At 40.2% G+C, this 23,825-nt stretch overlaps 1 protein-coding gene and 1 long non-coding RNA gene across 2 annotated transcripts in view; both read right to left on the reverse strand.

The window, feature by feature from the left end:
- Positions 1–22,398, reverse strand: part of afap1 (actin filament associated protein 1) — a 124,981-nt gene extending 102,583 nt beyond the window's left edge. The window contains exon 1 of the mRNA XM_023346294.1: positions 22,308–22,398. Within this exon, the coding sequence (XP_023202062.1) occupies positions 22,308–22,398 (91 nt within the window). The remainder of the gene's footprint in view (positions 1–22,307) is intronic.
- Positions 5,849–6,661, reverse strand: LOC111610974. Its single transcript, XR_002753842.1, has 2 exons — positions 6,572–6,661; positions 5,849–6,359 (listed from the first exon to the last, which is right to left on the reverse strand). It is a non-coding gene; the product is annotated as an uncharacterized LOC111610974 (long non-coding RNA).
- Positions 22,399–23,825: the final 1,427 nt, after the last annotated feature.

The raw sequence follows: 23,825 nt of genomic DNA on the forward strand, positions 1-23,825 counted from the left end.
TATTCAGAGACTGAGATCCTGGAAGCAGTCATACGGGCCATAAGCCCAGGGCTTCACCTGAGAGAGATGCTGGAAATCAAAAGAGGACTGACACTGTCCACTCTGAAAATTATCCTAAAAAGCCATTTTAAAGTGGACTCTTCCTCTGACCTCCTTCATCAGCTGATGAACATCTCACAAGATCCAAAAGAATCTGCACAGAATTTCTTATTTAGAGCTATAGAACTGAAAGAAAAAATGCTCTGGAAATCAAAAGAAGAGGATGAAAGCGAACAATTCAGCCCAGAACTGATACAAAGGAAATTTCTGCGTTCCATAGACACAGGACTGCTAAGCGATGCAGTAAAATTCCAACTAAAACCTTACCTGACTAATCCTGCAGTATCAGATGAGGTCCTAATTGAGCGGGTGAGTGAAGCTGCAAACTTAGAGCAAAAAAGACAAAAAAAACTGAGAAAAAGTGCAGTGAGTAGGTTCCCAAAAATAAATGAACTGAGAGCTGAAGGAGGCATACATGAGTTTCAACCTCCTTCCATGGAAGAAGCTGCAACCACAAGTGAGATATGGGACACAGTGATGACCAAAGATGTACTGAGAGGGGCCAAGAAAAATCGAAACACAGAACAGGAAGCAGGAACAACTAAACTCATCGAAGGACTGAAGGCTGAAATGTTAGAACTAAAGAAACTGGTGTTGGAAACAGTGGAGATTACTAAGAAACATCAGACAGAGAGAGCTACCACACACAGCTACCGCAAACCCAGAGGTTGCCCAGCCTGTCTAGAAGCACAGTCAGGGGAGATGTGCACTCACTGTTATAAGTGTGGTCAAGGAGGACACCTTGCCAGAGGCTGCCGTCAGAACAGGGGACAGCAGGGAAACTGGACAGGGCTGCTGGGCCGGGACCCTCAGTAGCCCCACACAAAACACTCAGTCCCACCACAAACAAACCAGGCTCCCATACAGAACTTTCAGCTACCCCAACAGCTCACTACATGAATCCACGGAGCAGACAGAAACTTCTGAACCTCATAGGTAAGAGATGCATTGTTCATTGTTGGATGGATGCCACTCCAGTAGAAGCATTATGGGACACTGGTGCCCAGGCATGTCTCATTAATGAAGAATGGAGACAATTACACTTACCACACCAGCGAGTTAGACCTCTGAATGAACTACTGGAGGTGGATACACTTATTGGGCTTGCAGCAAATCAGACACAAATTCCTTTTCTGGGCTGGGTGGAAGTGGAATTTAGACTGGGCAAAGATTCACTCTCAGCAGAACCCCTGTTGGTACCAGTACTTGTGTCAAGTGACTCCAGTGTGGCACAACAACCAATAATTGGCTACAATGTCATAGAGGAAGTGCTAGGAGACAACACACTTAAACACAGGAAACCGGAAGTCATCCAAAATGTGTGTGGAGCCTTTGCTGTCACTGTCCAAACTGCACAGACAATTGTCAAACTAATTCAGACATCAGATAGTCAGGTTAATGTGGGTCTTGTGCACACAGGGAGAAGTCGAATCAAATTAGCAGCTGAACAAATCACCATCATCCATGTTAAAGTTAATACTGGAACTCAGTTCAGAGGAGAGGACCTTCTTTTTGTTCCCTCGGAGGACTCGGTGCTGCCAGAAGGTGTCAGTGTTCAGGAGGGTCTCATGACAGTTCCTACAGAAAACCCAGGATTCGTATCAATCCCAATTTCCAACACCAATAAGTATAATGTTACTCTACATCAGCGTGCAGTCCTGGGGCACCTAGAAGCAGTAAAGACAGCTTATACTGTAAATGCACAACAGTTGAATATCACTGTTGGTGAACAACAAGATGACCCTTCACCCAGAACAAAGCCAGCTGCAGCTCAGTCCCTGATTATCAACAGCAAAGCAGAAAAACAGAAGCCAACACAGTGGGATCCTCCAGTTGACCTCAGCCACTTAACGGAAAGCCAAAGACAGACTGTGAGACAGATACTGAGAGAAGAGTGTCATGCATTCGCCTATGATGAAGATGACATAGGTTTAATTCCCTCTTTGAAACTTCAAATCACTCTGCATGACACTACTCCAGTGAAGAAAACATATATGTCAGTTCCCAAGCCATTACATCAGGAAGTTAAAGAATACCTTCAAGATCTACTGAATAGAGGCTGGATAACTCAGTCACGTTCTCCATATGCATCACCAGTGGTATGTGTGAGAAAGAAAGATGGGGGTCTGAGGTTGTGCTGTGACTACCGGGAATTAAACAAAAAATCTGTCCCTGACCGCCACCCTATTCCCCGAATCCAAGACATGCTTGATTCTCTAACTGGCAGCTCCTGGTTCTCTGTATTAGATCAGGGGAAGGCGTACCATCAAGGGTTTCTGGATGAAAAAAGTCAGCCCTTAACTGCTTTCATAACACCATGGGGTTTGTACCAGTGGATCAGAATCCCCTTCGGTTTGAGTGCTGCCCCAGCAGAGTTCCAAAGAAGCATGGAGGAATGTCTGATTGGTTTAAGAGATGTGATATGCCAGCCCTATCTGGATGACAATTTAGTTCACAGCCCAAGTTTTGAGGATCATCTCAACCACATGAGAACTGTGTTGCAAAGATACCAGAAGCATGGAGTGAAGCTGAGCCCAAAGAAGTGTGAGGTGTTCAAAAGAAGAGTGAGATTTCTGGGACGTCTTGTCTCTGGTGAGGGCTACACGATGGATCCAGCAGAAGTGGCACCAGTTCAAACTTTGAAGGAGAGAACCCCCACAACTGTAGGAGATCTGAGAAAAATGCTGGGATTTCTCTCCTATTATCGAACATATATACCCAACTTCTCCAGAATAGCTAAGCCCCTCTACCAGCTTCTGGCTAGTCCACCGGAAAATCAACCTGAAAATCCACCATCAGGAAAGCAAAAAGACAGACGGAACATCAACACTGCAAGAAATAAAGGTAACCTCCCATCAAACACTCCCATTCACTGGACACAGAACCATCAAGAGACAATAAACACACTTATTGACAAACTCACTGAGCCTCCCATCCTTGGGTATCCAGATCTCACCCAACCATTTATTCTGCATGTTGATGCTTCCCAGGAAGGGTTGGGAGCAGTTCTGTATCAGAGACAGAATAACAAAATGGTTGTCATCGGGTATGGATCTAGAACACTGACCCCACCTGAGAAAAATTATCACATGCATTCAGGAAAATTGGAATTTCTAGCACTCAAGTGGGCAATATGTGAAAGGTTTAGAGATTATTTGTACCATGCACCTCATTTCACTGTATATACAGATAATAACCCCCTGACCTACATTCTCACCACAGCCAAGTTGAATGCCACAGGTCACAGGTGGGTTGCCCAACTTGCCGATTTCAATTTCACCATTAAATATCGACCAGGCAAACACAATACAGACGCAGATGGCCTCTCTCGCATGCCACTGGACATAAATGACTTATTGCAGCAATGTACAGAAGAAGTGACTCAGGATGTGATTAGTGCTTCAATTCAGGGAGTGACTGTGCTTCAAGATGCCCCATCTGTCTGGATAACCACGGCTCACATCAATACACTGGACTTAGTAAGGGATGCCTCTTCACCTTCATTGCCTGCCCCACTAACACCAGAACAGATCAGAGAAAGTCAAAAAAAAAGACCCTCTCATCAAGCGAGTCATGCATTATAAAAGCCAAGATCAATTCCCCCCCAGAGGAGTGGTGAAAACCGAGCCTGCAGATGTTAGAGTGCTCTTGAGGCAGTGGCGAAAACTATATATCAGCGATGATGGGATCTTATACAGAAAAGCAGGACATACGTCTCAGCTAGTTTTGCCAAAAGAACATCATCCGTTAGTGTTTCAAGAATTACACAAAGAGATGGGTCATCTGGGGGTCGAAAGGACTCTGAATCTGATCCGAGACAGGTTTTATTGGGTCAGAATGCAGCAGGACACAGAACATTTTGTGACCCAAGTGTGTGAGTGTCTAAAGTCAAAACGACCACAGAGAGCAGCCAGAGCACCACTGATGCCAATTGTGACAACACGTCCATTCGAACTGGTTTCAATTGATTTCCTGCATCTAGAGGCCTGTAAGCAAGGCTATGAGTATATTCTGGTTATAATGGATCACTACACTCGCTTTGCACAGGCCTACCCCACAAAAAACAAATCCGCAAAAACAGTTGTGGAAAAGCTATTTGATGACTTTGCCCTTCGCTTTGGCTTTCCGGAGAAAATCCACCACGACATGGGGAAGGAATTTGAAAACCAGTTGATGGCTCAACTGCAGAGGTGTTGTCACGTGCGAGGGTCCCACACTACCTGCTACCACCCACAGGGTAACGGACAAGTGGAGCGATTTAACAGAACCCTGCTGTCTATGCTCCGTACGCTCACAAGTGCGCAAAAGTCTGACTGGAAAAAGTCGTTATGTAAGATGGTGCACGCATATAACTGCACCCGCAGTGACACCACCGGCTTTGCTCCATATTATCTACTCTATGGGCGATCCCCACGTCTGCCGATAGATCTCCTGTTTAACATACAGCCAAATGAAACACAGCAAAGCTATGCTGAGTATGTCAAAGATTGGCAAAGCAGGATGCAGCAAGCCTACAAGATCGCAACCAAAACTGCCACCCGTGAATCGAACAGAGGAAAAAAAGGATATGACAAAAGAGTTTATGGAGCTGACCTGCAGCCTGGGGGGCGTGTGCTTGTACGCAACTTATCAGAGAGAGGAGGTCCTGGTAAGCTCAGATCCTTTTGGGAAGATAAAGTGCACATCATCACAAAGAGAAGAAGTGATATCAGCCCAGTATATGAAGTAGTACCAGAAGGAGGTGGCAAAAGACGTGTGCTGCATAGGAACCTCCTGCTCCCTTGTGACAGTCTGCCAATCGACAGCCCAGAAATAGACTCAAAAATGACAAAAAGGACTAAAAAGACTAAGTCGAATACATCTCCATGTCATCTTTGTCAACGAGAAGAATCTTCAGACAGTGAGAGGGATGAGGAAATGGAGCTAGTGTGCCAGTTTCCTCCTGCTCAGCACAGTGGTCACCGAGCTGTCAGCTTAAACCCAGATGCTGAACCATTTACACCAGACCTGCCTGACCAAGACAACGCACCGAAAGTGAATGAATCTCAGGCTAATTGGATGAACAACATACCAGAAGAAGAAGATGGAGGCCAAGACATGGAGCTACACCAGGATCTCCCTGAGCCATCTGCAGAAACAGCTTCTGAGGAAGAAGAGGATGCAGCTGTTCCACCACCTGCATTCAGCTACCCAAAGAGAGAGCGTCGCCGTCCGAGGATGCTGACCTATTATGCTTTGGGTGAGCCAACCATGGTGGAATTAGGCATTAAAGAACTACCTGTGAGTATGATCCCAACCGGTAAAGAACTTTGGCGACCCTGGGTAGTTCCAGGTGTTAAAGTACAGAGTTAAAGACACACTGTATATAGGTTTAAGAACTACATTTAAAAGAAAAAGACTATACTTGAATTCTCAAAAGACAGTTTATTGACTGTGCTTTCAAGACAAAAGATTGGTATCAGAAAAAAACTGTGGCTGAAATTAAGGTTCTGTTACACTAGAGAGATGATCTGAACATATTTAGAAGTATTTGTAACTGGACATTTGTAATCTAAAGTGACAATATCCTCTGTTAGTGGTGGACACTATTACAATAATATGTAATATATGTATGTAATGAATGTCATGTTAAGTACCTTACTTATAACATCACTTCCAGTAAAAGGTCTTTAAAATGTCATAGGACATTTTTTTTTAATGAGGGGGAGAGTGTGGCATACAGGCCATTTTGATGGAATAGTCGAGGTAAATTAATACTGTTTTGTGTTTATTAATACTGTTTTGTGTTTCGTTGTGTGTTATTTACTAGTGGTGTCGCAGGTTGACGTGGTTGCGGAGGGGGTCAATATCACTCCGCCGTTGCTAATTAACGACGGTTGTGGAACGTTGGCGAGTGTGCTTTTTTTTCTAACGGCTGTTAGGAACGAGACCGCTAACGGAGTTACTTTGTAACAATTATTAAATTAAAATGTTGCGGACTCAATCTCAATATCTCTTTTGATTGTTTGTCACCGTTACACGTACAAGCGATAAAATTGTTGTGTTATTAGATGCAGGTCACAACAGTTGGAAGTGTACATTTCATCTTTAGGGTTTTATGTAACACCGTACTAATAAGCTACATTATTGTTGGTGAATAATATCACAGTGAACACAGATCCTAATCATCCATCACTAGTGGATCTGCTCTTCTCTTCTTCCGCAGCCCCTGGATGAACAGGAACAACTGATGTTTGTTCGTTCTGTAGGACACAATTTCCCTTTAAGGAGAAAACAAACACAGTTTAGTTTGTTTTACATTGTTGTTTTTCAGCACACGCAAATGATAGAGCACTTAATAAATTAAAATAAAAGTTGTTCATTTACATTATATTCATTTAGACCAAAAAGGAAAGTTATTAGTTATACTCTACAATTCAGAGTAGAATTCAATTTTTAACGAGATCCAAATTTTTTAAAGTTTTTGACAAACCTTAAAGTGTCTTCAGCTAGTGGAGCCGTTTCAGTGAAGTTAGCGATCATGGAGGGAAACTTGCTGCTGCTGCTGTTCTGCTCGGTCAGAATGTTGCTGATGTCAGAAAAATCTGCTGTCGTGATGAGCTGCAAAAAAAAATTAACAAACATGTTTGCAAAAAGAAGTGGCAAGACCGTGTTTTCACTTAAGACTTATAAAATAGTTTCATGATTTTGGTTATACTTGTAGAATTTAAATTGAGGTAACACTGAACAACGAATCGTTGGGTAAATAGTTTGAAAAAGAGAAGATATTAAAGACACGCTAACCTAAATGGCTGCAAATGCATCCATTGCTGAAAATGAATCAAACTCATGTAACATAATGTAATGTTTCACCTCTCTGCAAAACTTTGAGTCACCAAGTTTTATTCTGTTTTAAACCTTTGTTATTTGATCAGTTTGATTTTAGAAGGGGAACAATGACTTTTTTTAATATAACAGAAACGTAAAATCTACTCTTTTTACATCTTTAAGATGACTAGAAGAAGACTCACTGTGTACACTGAGGGCGATGAGTTCAGCCAAAAGTAAAACATTCAGGATTCCCAAACATACAGCCGCACGGAGGCAGAGCCTCTCTTTGGAGCTGCTCCAACCTTAACAAAAACCTCAACCTTAGCAAAATTGAATTCAATACATACTAGATTTCTCTGTAACTTCGTTCTTACCTATGTGATTAGATGCAGTTTGTCCAACAGGTTCCATATTGACGTAAATTTCCTCCATCGCTTCTGACTCTGTGCTGGCTTTAAACATTGACTATAAAATCCACAGCAGTAGTGGAACTAAGTGGAAAAAAAACTGTGGAAAAGAGATGAGATGTCTGGTGTTCAACAAAACAAAAGGTAAACGTATTTTACAGATAACAACCAAATAAAGAAATTCATGAACGCAGATTCAGTATTAGTTTCTTAAATATCTTACACAACATAAAATTCTTGAAGGTTTCAATAGTTTCATAAGTTCATATTTGCTGATTCGGTTCTGTATCAATGAATATTTATTTACCCTTTTTCTTTGTTTTCCTTCAGCTTGGTTAATCCTACTCATAATAAACACATTACACTTTTCCAGGGGTGAAAAAAATAATTGAATCTTTCCATCTTTAAGATGACACAAAATTAAAAATAGTTTTAAATCACGGATATGAAGCCTAGGCGCAAATTCAAACTGGAAGACTCTTTAGCCCCACCTGCATCATCCAGTCGGCGTGTCCCGCTCATCGCCGCCGACCTATCAACGCTGGACCAAGCCACGTCACGTCCAATCACCGACCAAGGCCCAGTTGATAAGGACCTCCATCCATGGCATCTTCCGCTTTCCAGCTGCGCTCAACCCTCCTCCACCCCTTCTCCACCTCCACTCTTCAGGCTCCCATCCTTCACCGACCCCCACCACCAGTGTCGGGTCCCGGGGGATGACATTCCTAACCTACATCGGGAATGCTCATCCGAGCTGATCGCAATTCACAGCTCAATGTCCTCAGCCGGGGCCCGAGCGCCAAAGAACTTTAAATTCATGCATGTCAATAAACCTTTTTAATCGCTGTTTTTTCCGTCTGAGTCTCTCCAGATTGAAATAAGGATGAAAAAATACATCTGATGTTGTGATGTTCTTGCTTCATCTTGCTCCTGCGGATGGCTGTGTCCAAAAATATTTCCTCAAAGCTAATAAATTGTTGGAGCAGATGATTGGTTCCCTCCTTGGTCATATGGACCCAACAGTTTTACAGGTCTCATTCTGTCCTGATAACTAGTCACAGCCTTGCTCTCGGTAAAAACAACTATCATCTTTGTATTTTGCTTTCTAAATCCTCTTTTAACCCTGTTTCTTGTCCAGTAGCAGAAACACTTACATTAAGAAACCACAGGTGTTGAACTGAAATCCTCCTTTAGTCCAGAAAATGTAAAATACCTGAATTGCATTATTACAAAACTTCTATAACCGTTGGATCGAATAATTATGGAATTGTACGTATTTATTCATATTTTAAAGATATGTACTTTTAGGACCGCCATCTAGTAAAAACAAGCTGCATGAGCTGGCTAGTACTGTCTAAAACTCAGTCACCATATCTTCTAAAACAGCCATCAGGCAGATCAACAGTATGACAAACAGTTTGCTTTGTGAAGCACCGCCTCGCTGGGAGGGAATCAAAAGGCTAACATGCCAATCAGGTGCAAGTTGGGCGGGTTAAAGTAAGAGAAACCAGATACTGCATTCAAAGCACGATGAAGACCAGCAAGCAAAATATCAGCGTTCAGGAGATACAAGATAGAAAATTTGACTGAATCAAGACATTGCCCAGAAGTTCAGACTGGGAAGCTAACTGGCAAATTGCTAACTAAGTATGTGGAGCAGGAAAATAGGTCGTATTTACTTTAATTTATGCAAACCAATTGCCTCAAAAGATTCAATTACTGCAACATATAAAAGACAAGTGTAGTTGCACCGTGTGATTTTGGCAAACAATATTCTTAAACTCATCCAAAATATTCTCTGCAAAACTTCTTTTATTTTCTGCTTACAGCAGCAGCAGCAATATATTTGCTACATAGATTAAAGATTCACGATCTCATTATTTGACATGGTTGTTCTGTTCAAAACCTTTTGGTTTGCTTGAGCAGAAATGGCGTAGTGTCTGGGCATGTTAAAATGTTCAACTTTTACCACCCAAAATCCTCATTACTTTCAAATAGCTCACTTTTTATTTTATTTTATTTTAGTTGTTACATGGACTCAACTTAAATAGATTAACTTATAAAGCTTTTTTTTTCTTTTAGCCAAATGTCCCTGCCACTTGTTTAAGATGAGTACAAACAACAAGTTGATGATAATTAAGTGATGTTCGCTTGAACTTTTTTTAAGTTTAATGTTTTATTTTACAGTGAGGAAGGCCGGAGTCTAGCTTTAGCAGATGGCTGAAGGCATCTGATCCGCTTCAAACTCAGTACCTGTTTGCTCCAAGGCAAAACTTTGGTAAGGTTAAATTTAGTGGCTAAAGAAAGTCAGACGGTTTATTCTCCAATGTGAGAAATTCCTTGAGGTCGTCAAGTTTCTTGTTTGTTCAGATCTTGTTAGTCAGTATGATTACTAATAAACGGTTGATTCTTTTGTATCTAGATGCAATGTAATCATTCAATTCACAATTGAAGTTTTATTATCGGGATGCAGCAGATAAAATATTTCATAGTATATTTCACTGATTCCTTTCATACAGTCTAAACTCTCTGAAAAGGAAAAATGACCTTTCAGAGAAATATAATTTTGATTGCTTTGAGTTTAATGATATTTTACTTAATCTGACTGATATGATCTTCTTTGGCGCATACTGATGCTTCACATTGATCATTTATAAGCTTATCAATTACAAGAGGTGTTGTACTGTCTGTTAGAGAACATTAGTGAACAGACAGCATCATTAGGACCAAGGAACAAAAGCTGCAGATCATTTTAAAGGTAACAAAACAATTCACCATGTTATGAGCAACTCTTGGAGCATGATTGTGTAGTGAGTATGTTTAATTTTTATTTTTAGGTAAAGTGTACCAATAACAAACTTAGTCAATGTTATTATAAGTGGGGCTAGTTGTCAGAAGATGTAAGTCTCGGTGAGAGGGAGTATTTAAGAAAAAACACAAATTCACTGATTGAATTTTTGGCTGATAGCCAGCATATATTTAAATTTGTGCAACAAACACCAAAAGAAAAAAACTATATAAAAACTGAATGGCCATTCAGTTTGATAAATATTTACACATTCAATAAATCAATAGAAATCCAAGGGAACATCACCGAGGCCTGTTTAGTCCCTGTCAGATATTGTTGTTTTCTAACACCGAACCCCTTGTCTCTGCTTCTATTGGCTAATTCAAACTCATAGAGGTCAGAAGGAGTTCACCTTAAACACTGTATGGCATTGAGACATCCTGAGGGACATGTTCAAAGTTCAACCCTCTCCCTGTCCAGTATTCTGTCCGGACACACGCACAAACTCCAACGGCTTGGTGAGCAAAACCGGAGTTAATTACAACATTCTATCTAAATATATTATATTGTATATTATTCTTGATTATTTAACACTTATTGCTTTTTTTATACTTTAATTGTATTACTCATAAAACTCGGAGCCTGTCTCTGTTTCTATTGGTTGAATTGAAATTAGCGGGAATATAATGCGTGTTGAGCATGCTGAGGTCATGAGACATCCGGGGGGTCATGTGACCGGATGGGGGGAGGGGCATCATGTGACCGGAAATTAAAATCAATTAGTCACGGGTCATTAATCACTCATCAATCAAACTCCGATTAAAATTTGACAGAAGGTGTCCTATATCGTCTCTCTAAAGACTCATTTCAGCAGAGGATTAAAGATTAGGAATCCAGACTTTTTTCTCAGAATTCTGACTTTAATCTTCTGAGATCAAATGTCAGAATTCTGAGATTAAAATCATTGCGGAGTGGCGGCGTAACAATTGCTCCACACTTTTTTTTTTTATTTACTAGCAATATGCTCTATTAAGTAGTTTGCCCACCTCTATTACATAGAAGTAGAAGAAAAAGAGGAACCAATCAAATTCCCTAGATGACAGCATCACACCTAGCAATGGGGTCAACCACGCCTTCTCACTGTGATTGGAATTTCTGTTGTTCTCAGGAGCTGATTGAATCACACCTGAGCTAAGACTCCTGGGCAGGAATTTTTAAGATGAGATGGGAGCTATAGGAGAGGACTCTTGAGAATCTTTGTGAATATGGGCACAGGTCTCAACAAAAACGTTCTGAAATATGAACAGTCTTGTTGGAAAGCTGGGCCTGGACTCTGCTATAGGAAGCCAGCAAATTGACCTCCCACAGTTGATCAGAAAAAAGGAAATCTAGAGGAGAGCTGGTCCTCCCTCTGTTGTTACTGGGCTACGAGGTCAGCAAAGTGGACAAATTCCCCCCTGATAAAGGCCATCTGTGTACAGAAGGGGTTGGGTGTGGAATACAAACACACAGCTGTGTGTTGGAGAGTCTATGTAAGCCTGTTTGGATTTCATATGATACATCTTCCCTTTCCCGGCAGAAAAACTGCAGCCAAACCGAGTATAAGTACCTTTCTGCATCCTTAAAGATGACTACCCACTACACACATACACACACACCCGCACACCCCCACACGCGCACACACACCCTTCTCTGACAAGCAAAACAGGGCCTTAACCTTCTGTGGGTTGGACTCTCCATGAGAACATGTGAGTTTTCCTTTCACTGGTGTTGAGAAGCTCTGCAGTGTTGGAGGAATTGTTCTTCACAGAGGAAATCTTCAAACATGTTCTTGGCGTTAACAGTAATGCCTTTCAAATCTGCCAAAATTATTATTATGGGATTGAGGAACGACTCTTCGTTGTTTCTGTTTACGCTTGAAGAGGGCAAAGGTCAACTGAGTTGAAGCCAGCTCAAACACAGACAGCTTGTTAAAACTGAGAGGAACATAAGTGTTTTCTGTTAGGAAGAACTGAAAGCTCTTTTTCAGTCCTTGTTAAAAGAATAAATTACCTAGCATACTTAGAACAAGAAATTTTTTTTTGATTGTTTGAATAAATTCTGGTTGATTGTGAAGTTGAACAGTGACTGTTGTCTTTGTGGTTTCACTTTTACACATGACATTAACCGACCTGGGGAGACAAGATAACAACGAGCAATAGTAGAAAAAATCTGGTTCTCAACAATATCCACACACATCCCCTTAAACCAGTTTTTCTCAAATTGTGGTCCCCCGACCACAGGTGGTCCGGTGAAAAGTTCCTGAGGGTGAGTTTCATAACTTTTGTTTTTGAACACTGTGATACATAGCATGATACATGCTTCCAGTTCTAGGTCTGCGGCTGTGCTGAGTGCGATATGATGGTGACGAGGCAGAGAACAGAGCTGCTCCACTAACTTCACACTGTAACAAATGGCTGTAAAAACTACAGCATGAAAATACAGTAAGAGGGCTGGGTTTTGAAAATACAGCTTTTTATTGTGATCTGAAATGTGTATGGAAAGTACATGGGACGTGATTGGACCGCTGGATCACGTGCGGAAATTTACGGCTGTACTGTAAATAGTGATGGGATTTTCGGCTCCTTTTCGAGATGCGGCTCTAATGGCTCTTCTTACTGTGGAGAGCCGGCTCTTTCGGCTCCCAAACGGCTCCCCATATATATTTTTGACATTATTAATTAATTAATAGCTTAAACCTAATTTTATAATATTTTGTTTCATTATTGACATTGTTAAGCACTTATGATGAGTAAAAATGCCGCATAACAATGCTTTATAAATAAACCTTTTATTATAACCAATTAAATTGTCACAAAATAGCACCACTTCCACAAAAATAACAGTTACATTGTGGGATATTTTCCAGCTGGAGGCGAACGTTCACAGGCTAGAGGGCGGGCCAACAATGACTTTCAAAGGGTAAGTACTTTTTAAAAAACATTGTACTGCAGTATTGTGTTTGTGTACGAAAATATATTTTATGTAGTTATATTGAGCTACTCTGGCTTGTTTGCTAAAGCTAACTTCGGTTATTTCTCAGCTAACACTGTGCAACACAAGTGCTTTTTAGTTCAGTTCACTTTGAATATGCAGATGGCTATATATAGAGAGATGGCTATATTCTGGTCTTTTTGTGGAAGTTGTTTGAGGGTAGGATGTCTCAACTGTTTTTTTAAATATATTTTCTCTCGCACATAGGACTGTCAACGTTAACGCGTTAGCGGACGCGATTAACCTGAACATTTCAATGTGTTAATATTACATAACGCAGATCAATCAAACCTTCTGGTTTGACATCAGCGCCTCTCTCCGGAGTGTTATCTAGTTCACAGCAACATGTTACACACAGGGAGCTACGAACAGCCAAATACTTTTTCCGCGACAGCTGACAGCAACAAGAGTTGAACAGTTTCAACTTTCTTGTGTTGGTCTTTAGCCAACGTTGTGCACATCTAGTTTACTAGCCCGTAATTTCATGTGCACGAATTACACCGGTCTTCACTGGCTGGATGAGGACAATATAGTGCCGTCTCATCACAGGATATGATTGTAGAGGAACATTTCTAAACCAACGTTAAAACAAACTGACTTTCTATAAACCTTTCTGAATGTAAAAACCTGGAAAACTAAGAATCTTCAGACATGGTTGGTTTGAGACAACAAAACATTTTGGAGGACAGGAAGACAGTGACAATGAAGGAAGATCAAGGAGAGTGTTTGTCCACTAAATCTGTTCTTTTCAGACAGACAACAGCCTGTCTGTCTTAAACTGACATAAATGCAGTTTAATGTGCTGTTTATCTCATGTATTAAAACATGTTTTTCTTTCCTTATCTTCTAGCAACCCTTTGATGATTTCTGGAGAAGTTCAGGACTGAGGCCAACTCATCCATGTTGGCTGTTCACCAAGTCTTAAACTTGCCCAAATGTTTAAGATGTACTCTTGGGGTTCCAATAAAGTGTTGAAAAATATGCAACGTCAATATTTGACATTGCTGGATCCCTTCCTTCCTTCAAAGGAAGAAAACTTTTAAAAGCTAGCAAAGTATGCAGTTTCATGAACTACTGTAAAATGACACCTTTTTGTAATTCTACTACAGGATTACTATAATTTTATTATGCATGTGTGTGTATACACATGCATACACCCCCCCACACGCCTGCATATACATACAGACGCAAGATTAAGGAAATGACCTTATAGGGGTCCGCCCTCTTTAGGCCCTAGCTTAGATAGAGGCCTAGAAAAGGAACTGGAAACTGTTCAGGGCCATTTTCTTTGTTTCCCACAAGGAAGTATGGCAATGGACCAGTGCTGTAACAGTAAACTATTTCTCTGTTCTTCCAAAACAATATTACCACTTATTTGGCTTTAATAAATTGGACTGATCATTTTACCTCAGTTTTCGTGGTCATTTGAGACGATCCCCTCTCAAGAAAAGAGTCCAGGCTGTGTACCATGGCTGTTCAGAATTCAACTCTCACCATCAGTTTCCTTGGTCCGTGCCTCTCTCCCCTTAACTTCTCCCCTTCCTCTCTCTCCCTCTTTTGTTGGATTACTGTAAAATAAAGGCAACTACTGCTGCAATGTGCCATGATGTGCTTTTCATACATCCAACTGATCAGCATCAACCATGTTGAAGCTTTTAACTGGCAGCTTTATGCTCTTAGAAAAATACTGTTTGACAACATCTGGAAGTGAAGTTCAAGCTGCATTCTGAGGATCTGAGAAAGGCTATTTCTGCCACTGTCTGCCTGTTGGTTCATCTCGCAAATATGGGGGGAGTGTGGCTCTGCTGAATTTAACTAATCAAACAGGATCCGTTCATAATAAGTTTAATGATGTTCCAAAAGCATAATTGTGATCAATGTAATAATTTGACTCCTATGTGCAGCTATCCCGATCATCAGCACTCGCTTCAAATGTTATCCGCCCATTGAAAGGCCATTATTAATGGTTAAAAAATAATTAAATCAGACCAAATTTGTGCAACTTTTTGGACCACTTCTGCTCCGCTGTGGGATAAGGTTCTGCTTCTTGTTCTTTTAATTCTGCATAACAGACTTAGTATAAGCGGGTTTTTTGTCAATATTTGCCGTGAATATATCCAATAAAGCCTGCAAGTTGTTGTGACGTATTTTCACTTACGTTGCGACTAGTTGACTCAACATTTGTCATGTTGTAGTCAACTTTAAAAAAGTTCAACTAAGTGGTCCTCGGCCTGAAAAGTTTTGAGAAACACTGGCCTAAACCCACCTATGCAAGTGTTTATCTGAATCTGCCTATTAAACAAACAGAAAATAATCACCTGCATTTGCTTTGGCGTCATTGAGACATTTAACCAGTGCACACTGCGATCACCACCATAGTAGTCCAAACCCTAGTCATGATAAAGATATTTCCTCTGTAGATCCCAGAGTTACTGGGTGTGTTCCAGTGTTAATATGAAACACAGCAATAAATCAAGTAGCAGCAATATCACTGAGTAATCTATGTGAGTATTGTGCCTATTTTCCATGAGGAACTAACACAATCCAGTGATATTGGATTAGCAGAGAATAGGAAATCCCCGTGTTACACCAACATGCTCCACAACAAGGATGTATAAAAAAATGTGGATTTTGCTTTCTGATCTCTGTTCTTTGGAAAAGAGGCAGCTAAGATGAGTTATTTTTCATCTGGTTCTGTTTGAGTCTGTCTGAAACGATGTATCATTTCTGAGTAAAGTCTTGCAAATATTCATGAAATGTCCAGATGCTTCACATTACCCTTTGTTAAATAAATACTCACATGCCAGAGTTTCATACTTTTGCAAGAGCCCAGAAAACACTTGGCAATAAAAGTGGACTCGCTGAGATGCAGGTAAATCAGCGTCAGTCAGCCATCACATGGCTGGGGCAGCCGAGGAAATGGGGTCACGCCAAGGAAGCTAACATCACAGTCTCACTTTACACTGTGGAAAGCGTACAGGGAATGATGATGTCAAGCTGCTGCAAATCTCAGGTGGCAGAGTGTCAAAGTTGCCAGCTTTATGTCCAAATCTGGAAGTCCCATCATCGTCCTTTCTAAAGTCAATGAAAAAAAATATGGAAGTGTATGTGACTGCTCAGGACAAGGACATTAAACCTGTCTTTATAATAACAAGTCAAAACCTGAACATCTGGATACCGTAAGTGGAATAAAGTTGAAGTTTCTGCCTTGTGTCTAAGGCAATGTTTATATTACTGTGAAAAGTCCCAAGTTTAGACAGAACCGCCACACCTTGAGTCAGCTGTAGTTGTCATGCCAGGCCACTAGAAGGTGTTGTGACTTTAGTATGTCATTGAATACGCAAATGCTTTTGATGCTTAGCTTCCACCTCATTGTAAACAGTAACCGGTCTCTGTCTCTCATGAATGAATTACTCATTTTAGATCAATTATCAGAAATTATGTTAAGTTGAACAGACCAAAGTGTCATGAACACAATAAAACCACATGCATGATTTAAAAAGATAAAATGTTTATTTTGCTTTCATTTTGTGTACACAAAAGCTTTTAAAAATAAATATTTGTCACAGAATACTATAAATGCAGTTTTGCTGTTTTTGTCATTTATCTTTGATTAAGACTGCTACCACGTTGTCCTACAACACAGGTTAGTGTTTTGCAGAGACCACATTCAAAGTAGTGCTACTGTTCACCTCCATCTTCTTCACAACTTGGGGTAGCTGCTCAGAAGAGCACGGCTCTTCCTGTTAGTATTTTTCATCACTCTAGACGGAATGTTGGTTGAACAAACTCTCACAAAAAAACAAAAACTTAGACTTGGTTTCATCACCCTGGTTTTGTATTGTTGTATAAGTATTGTTGGTTCCTAAAACTACAACTTAAGTCCTTGATTCATGACTCCATTGTCTTGACATCAACTTGCCACATTTGCTTTGTTTTAATTTACCTGTTGAATTAAATTAATTAAAAAAATACTTCATTATCCCAAAGGGGAATTTAACGTTGTAACTCATGTTTTGCTAAAAATGTGTTGTAGATGCTCATGGCTACTGACAGGGATGCCTGCAGCAATACAGATTGCTGCAGCTCTGCAGAAACCTCTGACTGATGATACTCTGATGTTTTTTAACAGCCTGATAAAGAGGATGCTCATGGTTGTCCATAATGTTGTTTATTTCATGAAGCACAGTAATCACCAGAGGGTCCAGAGCATCCGGCTTGTTTGCCAATGTTTGCCCATTATGATCAATGGAAGAGAAGGTTTGAACTTCCTCCCTCTCTCCCCTCATTTTTGGTTCTGTTTCAGGTCCATGGCACCTCTTTTTTGTGGGTGGAGTTGAGGTTTTATTTGAGTTTGTATGATGTTAATCAGCTACCCCAAGTTGTAAAACATTTTGATATTGCTATTATTTTAAGTATAAAGAGATTAAGAATTTGCCAACACTAAAAATTTTTTTTACCAAGAATATTTTGTCTCATTTCTAGTCCAAAGTATAAAGAGATTGTTTGGATTAGAAATGAGACAAAATATTCTTGGCAATTTTTTTTTTAGTGTTGGCAAATTCTTATACTACTTTATCACTTCATCACTACTAGAAATGTGATTAAGAGTTTAAGTTCACAGTTACTCCTAACCCCTTTGACTGACTGAAAGTGCATTTACTGTCTAAAAGTAGAATAAATCTGAACTAGCTTACCAAATGACTCAAAGAGAAGAGTTAATGCTTAATTCATGGTCAGTAGAGCCCTGTTTCTCATGCGGTCTGCCATCTTTGTATGTATGTAAAGTTCCTAAGTCAAAAAGATTACTTAGGCAGACAGTGATTTTGGACTCTAACAAGAGTCCAAACTCTTGTTAGAGTGGCTGGGGACATTGGTAATAAGGCAGGATGATGCAGCAGTGGTAGGAGAGTAAAGTTAGGCAGATATCTCAATTTGACCAAAAAATGTCTTAGATCAGGGGTGTTAAACTCCAGTCCTCAAGGGCCGCTGTCCTGCAGTTTTTTAGATGTGCCACAGGTACAAAACACTGGAATGAAATGGCTTCAAGTTAATTTCCTCCACCTTGTGTAGATCAGTTCTCCAGAAACCCTGTTATAACGATAGGGCTATTCATTTAGTCAGGGCTTAGTCAGGGTACCAGCCGGCACGCGGAGGACGACACTAGCTCTCTTAAAATGAGTCCACAACTATCGCTGTTGCTTCTACATCGTTATCCGTGTTTGTTTATTCTAAATTCATGTATGGTATGTTGGGGGTTTTCCAGGATTTTCTTTCTGGAATTAGGATGTTCGTGAGTGGAATCGGTACGTGTGTGGTGTGTTTATTCGTTTGTTCATTGTTATATTTTTTATCATGGAAAGCACATTGAATGACCTTGTTGCTGAAATGTGTTGTCCAAATACATTTACATATATTCCCTAGTGATTAAATGTGAACTGTAATAAATAAATACATCTCTTTTTCTTTTTTACATTTTATTCAAGAATCCCAAATATGGAAATTTAAGAGGGAACCACTATCGGCTTCCCTGCTGGATGCTTCAGTGTTAAAGGGCAACATTTTAACACAAATAAAACTGTGTTGTGGTTAGAAGGTGCAGGGTCAGAGGTCAGCCCTCTGTCTGCTGTGTGGAGGCTCCCTCAGTCCAGGTGATTTAATCCCTTCTGGTACAAGTCAATGCCAAGAGAATGAGCCCACGGGTGCGAGCGACCATCCATGTGGGGGAGTTTATTAGGAGGCAGTATGGGAATCTGACATAGACAGTTTCTAGACTGAGGTTTGTAAGTGGACCAGAGTTCACTTTATTGTTCCGCATCAGAGTTTGATTATACATTCACACCTCCTCAAACAAATCCCTTAAAAGCAGACTTTCTAGGAAAATGAAGTAGAGTTTGATTAAAGTTTACGAAATTTCAACTAAGACTAGAGAACAACAGACTGAGATATTCTGCTAATCTGAACCTTGACATGCACAATGCTAATGCAGTCTTCTCTCTCAAAGCCATGTTCTGTAATTCATGCTCCCCACAATTTTACAGTAAAATCCTTAATCTTCAACAACCATTCTGAAAATCCAACTTCAATACAGAACATATGATTCATTTAAAGGAGCAGAGATAATATTCAGGATGTAATTTTAGATCAAAACTCCGGAGCATGTTTAAACATGAAAGACCAAATAAGATAAAAAGTTAAGACCCTGTCGTCAACACCCACCCTGCAGCTCCCATCTTATCCTGTGCAAAAGTTCACAGGATGTTTACAGTTGGTCTACCTGCCATTGTCTATTGTTCAATAGCTGGAGACAGCTTGTGGAGAAACTGTGCTGGCCTTTTACACAAATTAAAAACCAAAACACACACACACACACACCCGCCCACACACGTTACACACACGCAAACTAATATAGAAAAGGTTGAAGGGAAAAGGAGCAAACACTTGCACATCTTTGAAAAAGTCTGGGAATTCAAGCTGACCACAGTAGCCAGGTCAGCTGACGTAAGAAGAATCTGGCCACAAAAAAAACGTGATCTCTCATGGGCCTTGTGAAGTTTGAAATGTGTCAGGGTTCACAAAAAGCATCAAACATGTGTCTGTCAATGTTGTAGAGAACACTAATCAGCAGTCCCATTAGTAGCTGACCAAATGTTTAGGTTGCTGAAAAAACTTGGGATTATTTGTGTCTTTTTACAGTGTTCACATGGAGAATCCAATACAAAATAACAGTGAAAAACTATTGAAAAAACAGTTTCACTTTATATATTTATTTGAAATGTCCAGAATCTGTTAGAATTCATACAATTTTCAGAAAAATAACTTTGTCAAAATTTGTCAGGTTCCAAAGAGTATTTTGACTGGAAGAGTTGCAGTGCTTCAAAGCTCAGATGTGATCATGTGTGCTCCACAAATTAGAAAGTCATAAAAAGTGTTGCTTGCAGTTTGCTTTATGCTTTTTATCAGAGGAGACCTACATTTAACTATAGAGAATGGAACAAATACAGAAACATGGCAGTAACAGCATCATGCTGTACATATGCAAGAACAAGAGCAGGGAAGCTGATCAGAGGTGTAGAGAAGATGGATGATTCAGCTAAATCCAGTATAATCCTGGATAGGTCGAATCCTTTTAGCACAACTTCAACACAATAGTCTTTTCCAGAGTCCAATCAGATTGTTTTTTTGTAGCAGAAAAAGAAAAAACAGGTCCACATCAGAGTTTGATTACACATTCACAGCTCCCCAAACCAAGCAGACTTTCTAGGTAAATGAAGTAGTTTGATTAGAGTTGACTAAACCAGGGCTGGTGGGGACTCAGCTAACCTGAGCCATGACAGAATTCATGACAATGCTAATGCAGTCTTCTCCTCCCAAAGCCATGTTCATGTTTACTCATGCTCCCCACAGTTTTACACTAAAATCCTCAATCTTCAACAAGCATTCTGAAAGTCCAGCTTCAATACAATTGGATTTAAGTTGGATTGAAGAGAAGACACTTGGGGTGGGCCAAGCTTTGCCATCCATCTCTGTTGTTTGTGTATGTCACTTGTGCATCAGATTTATGGGATATCAATTTTCCAACTCTGGACTTTTGTATTTTAAAAAATTAACTCCATTGCAATTTTTAAGGCATTGAAATTTATGTAATTGATTAATCGTAATGAGCTTTACTAATGAGATGACTTCTCTTTTTTTTTTTTTTTTTCTCCGAAGAGTTTTTGCGGCGCTAGTGGCTCGTATTTTTTTGTACAGTAGGCAGACAGGAAGGAGGGTGAGGAGAGAGGGAAGACATGCGGTAAAGGTCGTCGGGAGTCGAACCCGCGACGAGGACTAAGGCCTCCAAACGTGGGGCGTGCTAACCCCCTGCGCCACCACAGCACGCCCCATGAGATGACTTCTCAAGGCAATTTCTTACACTGGATTTTTATTTAGGAGTAGCAGCGTAATGATTGCTTAATCCATATGCACACTTCACTTTTTTGATATTTGTTTGCACAACTTCTTAAACACCATTTTCTTCCTCATCACATTTTTTCCTTACTTTATGTTGGTCAGTCACATAAAATCCTAATAATACATTAAAGTTTGCAGCTCAAATGGGACAAAAATTTGGAAAAGTTGAAAGGGCATGAAAACTCAGCCAAATTTCTCCATGCATGTTCATGTTTATGTCTCATGTATTTATTTAACAAGTCTTTTGGCAACATGTCTTTCAAAAAATTTGTAAATACATTTAAATTAGCCAACAAGTAATATCTCATGATTTCTGCAGGTCTAATTAAACTCTATTTTCCAAGCCAGCAGATGTTCTCATTAATTTCAGCCAGATTAATATTGATGCCAGGTTTTGTCTGAAGGTTGTGCTTCAGTGTTTGATGAATTGGATTTATCCCACAGGCCTGAGCTGCATTAACTGTGGAGTAGGTGAGACGGAAGGAACATCTGCTTATGCCTGTGGTTCCTCCTGATGATACAGACATTGTGAAAAATAATATTCAACTAAAATTACAATAAGTCTAATTAAAGCTACAATAAAACCAAATCATGCAAATTATGGGTATAACAAGCCCTGCTTTTAACTACTCAGTAATGACTTCTGGCCTGTGACAGACAGAAAGGAGAATGGGGTCCCAGCTGGTCTCTTCTCCTCCCCCATTCTGCGCCCTCCTTCTGGATTGGTGATGCTGGAACCACCCTGCCTCCTCCTCCTCTTCCTCATCCCATCCTGTCCTATTAGCCACATGGCTCTTTGTATACACTCCCATTCACCTCACTGTGTTCAACACACACTTTGCTTGTCTGGTAACATGCATTTATGAGCAGCTTTCATTATTTCTTGTCAAATAAGCCACTACAATAGTTAAAATTATTATAAGCTCAACTTAAGAAAAACACACAGCATTCTAGTTGTAGAAATAACTGACTGGTAAACATGTATGTAGAAGATGTTTCAAATGTTACAGGAAAACTTCCAAAATAAAGAAGACACAAGAAAGCTGAGTGGCAGAAACACACCAACGGTTCAGATGGCCTGCTGTATGATTTGAGCCTCACATTCACACAGACAGAGCAGCTGCATGGCCTCTCTGACAACCACTTCACACCAACGCAAACAATGTGCATCCAACCTATGAATGACACTCTGTTTTTAAAGCAGTAGTCGGTCTTACCTCTGTCGCTGTGGTCCTTCGTTTCCATGTTAGACTTTAATATTGCTTTGTGGACAGCAACAATAAAGAATGGGCAGGGGGCACTGATCATTAATGACCGACAGCATCAGCGACCAATCAGAGGCCAGGAGCGGGGGAGGTGAGTCCTGTTTGGAAGCCCTTGTGTTCAGAGGATGAAAATAAAGCAGCAGGTTTGTTGCTGCTTTGAAAAGAATAAAAAAGAAAGAATAAAACAGCTAACATAGATATGTATTTTTTGTTAGTGGCTCAGTATAGATTTGTTGGCCTGCAGCAAAAGATAACAACTATGAAGGAGCATTACTGCAAATAAACCCATACTAAAGTACTGATTTACAGACACCAGTTGTCAACATTTTCATTAAATAAGGTCTATCATAGCACAGTATTGTGCTATGATAGACCTTACTAAGCATCGATGCTTGTATACATCTAATTTGCATAGACAAATTAGATGTATACAAATTCTCTACTATGTAAATATCAGTATTTATGTATACTATACTAATAAGGGTAGTATGTATTTTTCATACACAGTAATTGCGGTTGTGGTCAGGTTCATCTTGACCACAACCAAAACATTTCATGTTAGAAGATGTTGCAAATAAAACATAGTCAAAGTCATCTAATCTAACATGAAAACACAAATTTAGTTCCTCGTCTCGTCGATTTAATATAAACAATTGTCTCCTGTGAGAAACAACATGTTTTAACAAAGGTGATTTACACCCTGACGGAACTTTTCTGATGGGTGACACCACCTTACAGCGCCGAGACAGCTATTTTGTCAAAAAATCATCACTAATGAATGGAGACACATTTGACAATGTTACCTTAGTTGTAGGCAGTATTAGTGGCGAAACCTGTAAAAACAAACCGTTAACAGAAATGCCCGCTTCCACCAGTTGTTTAGCTTGCTCGACTTTCTCCGCAAACAAAACTACAGCTCCACTCATTCGAGCTGCTGACTTGATGGATACATGTCCAATCACCTCCCCTACAGCCAAACACACTTCCTCCACGCTGCATGGAGAACCAGCACCTACCTTAGTGCCTTTCTTCCGTGTCAGCGTGGAGAAAGCCCCACCACCAACCACCATGGCGTCCTCAGACGCTGGCCTGACAGCCACACCAGAACCCAAAAAAACCCTTAAAACGTGACAAACTAACACAAAATCACAACTAAACAAGTAACATTTACTTGTGTTTTTTACACCCAGTGAAAAACAGTAAGAAAAAACCAAAGATAGAAAATATACAATCACGCTCTTCCACTCACACCCTCCTCTCACACGAAGAAGAAGATCAGATCCCAAGCTGATGATTCGTGCAGAGGTATGTTTAGCATTGAGCGTGTTTAGATTTATTGGGGCCTGCCATGCAAAGCAATGGCAGGAACCTATTGTTATTGTCGGAGAAAGTGTTTCTTTATTCATGCAAAGCAATGGCAGGAACCTATTACTCTACACCCAACAAAGTGTCTCTTTATTGGGGCCTGCC

This window comes from Xiphophorus maculatus, chromosome 14, assembly GCF_002775205.1.
Source record: "Xiphophorus maculatus strain JP 163 A chromosome 14, X_maculatus-5.0-male, whole genome shotgun sequence".
Classification (NCBI taxonomy): Eukaryota; Metazoa; Chordata; class Actinopteri; order Cyprinodontiformes; family Poeciliidae; genus Xiphophorus; species Xiphophorus maculatus.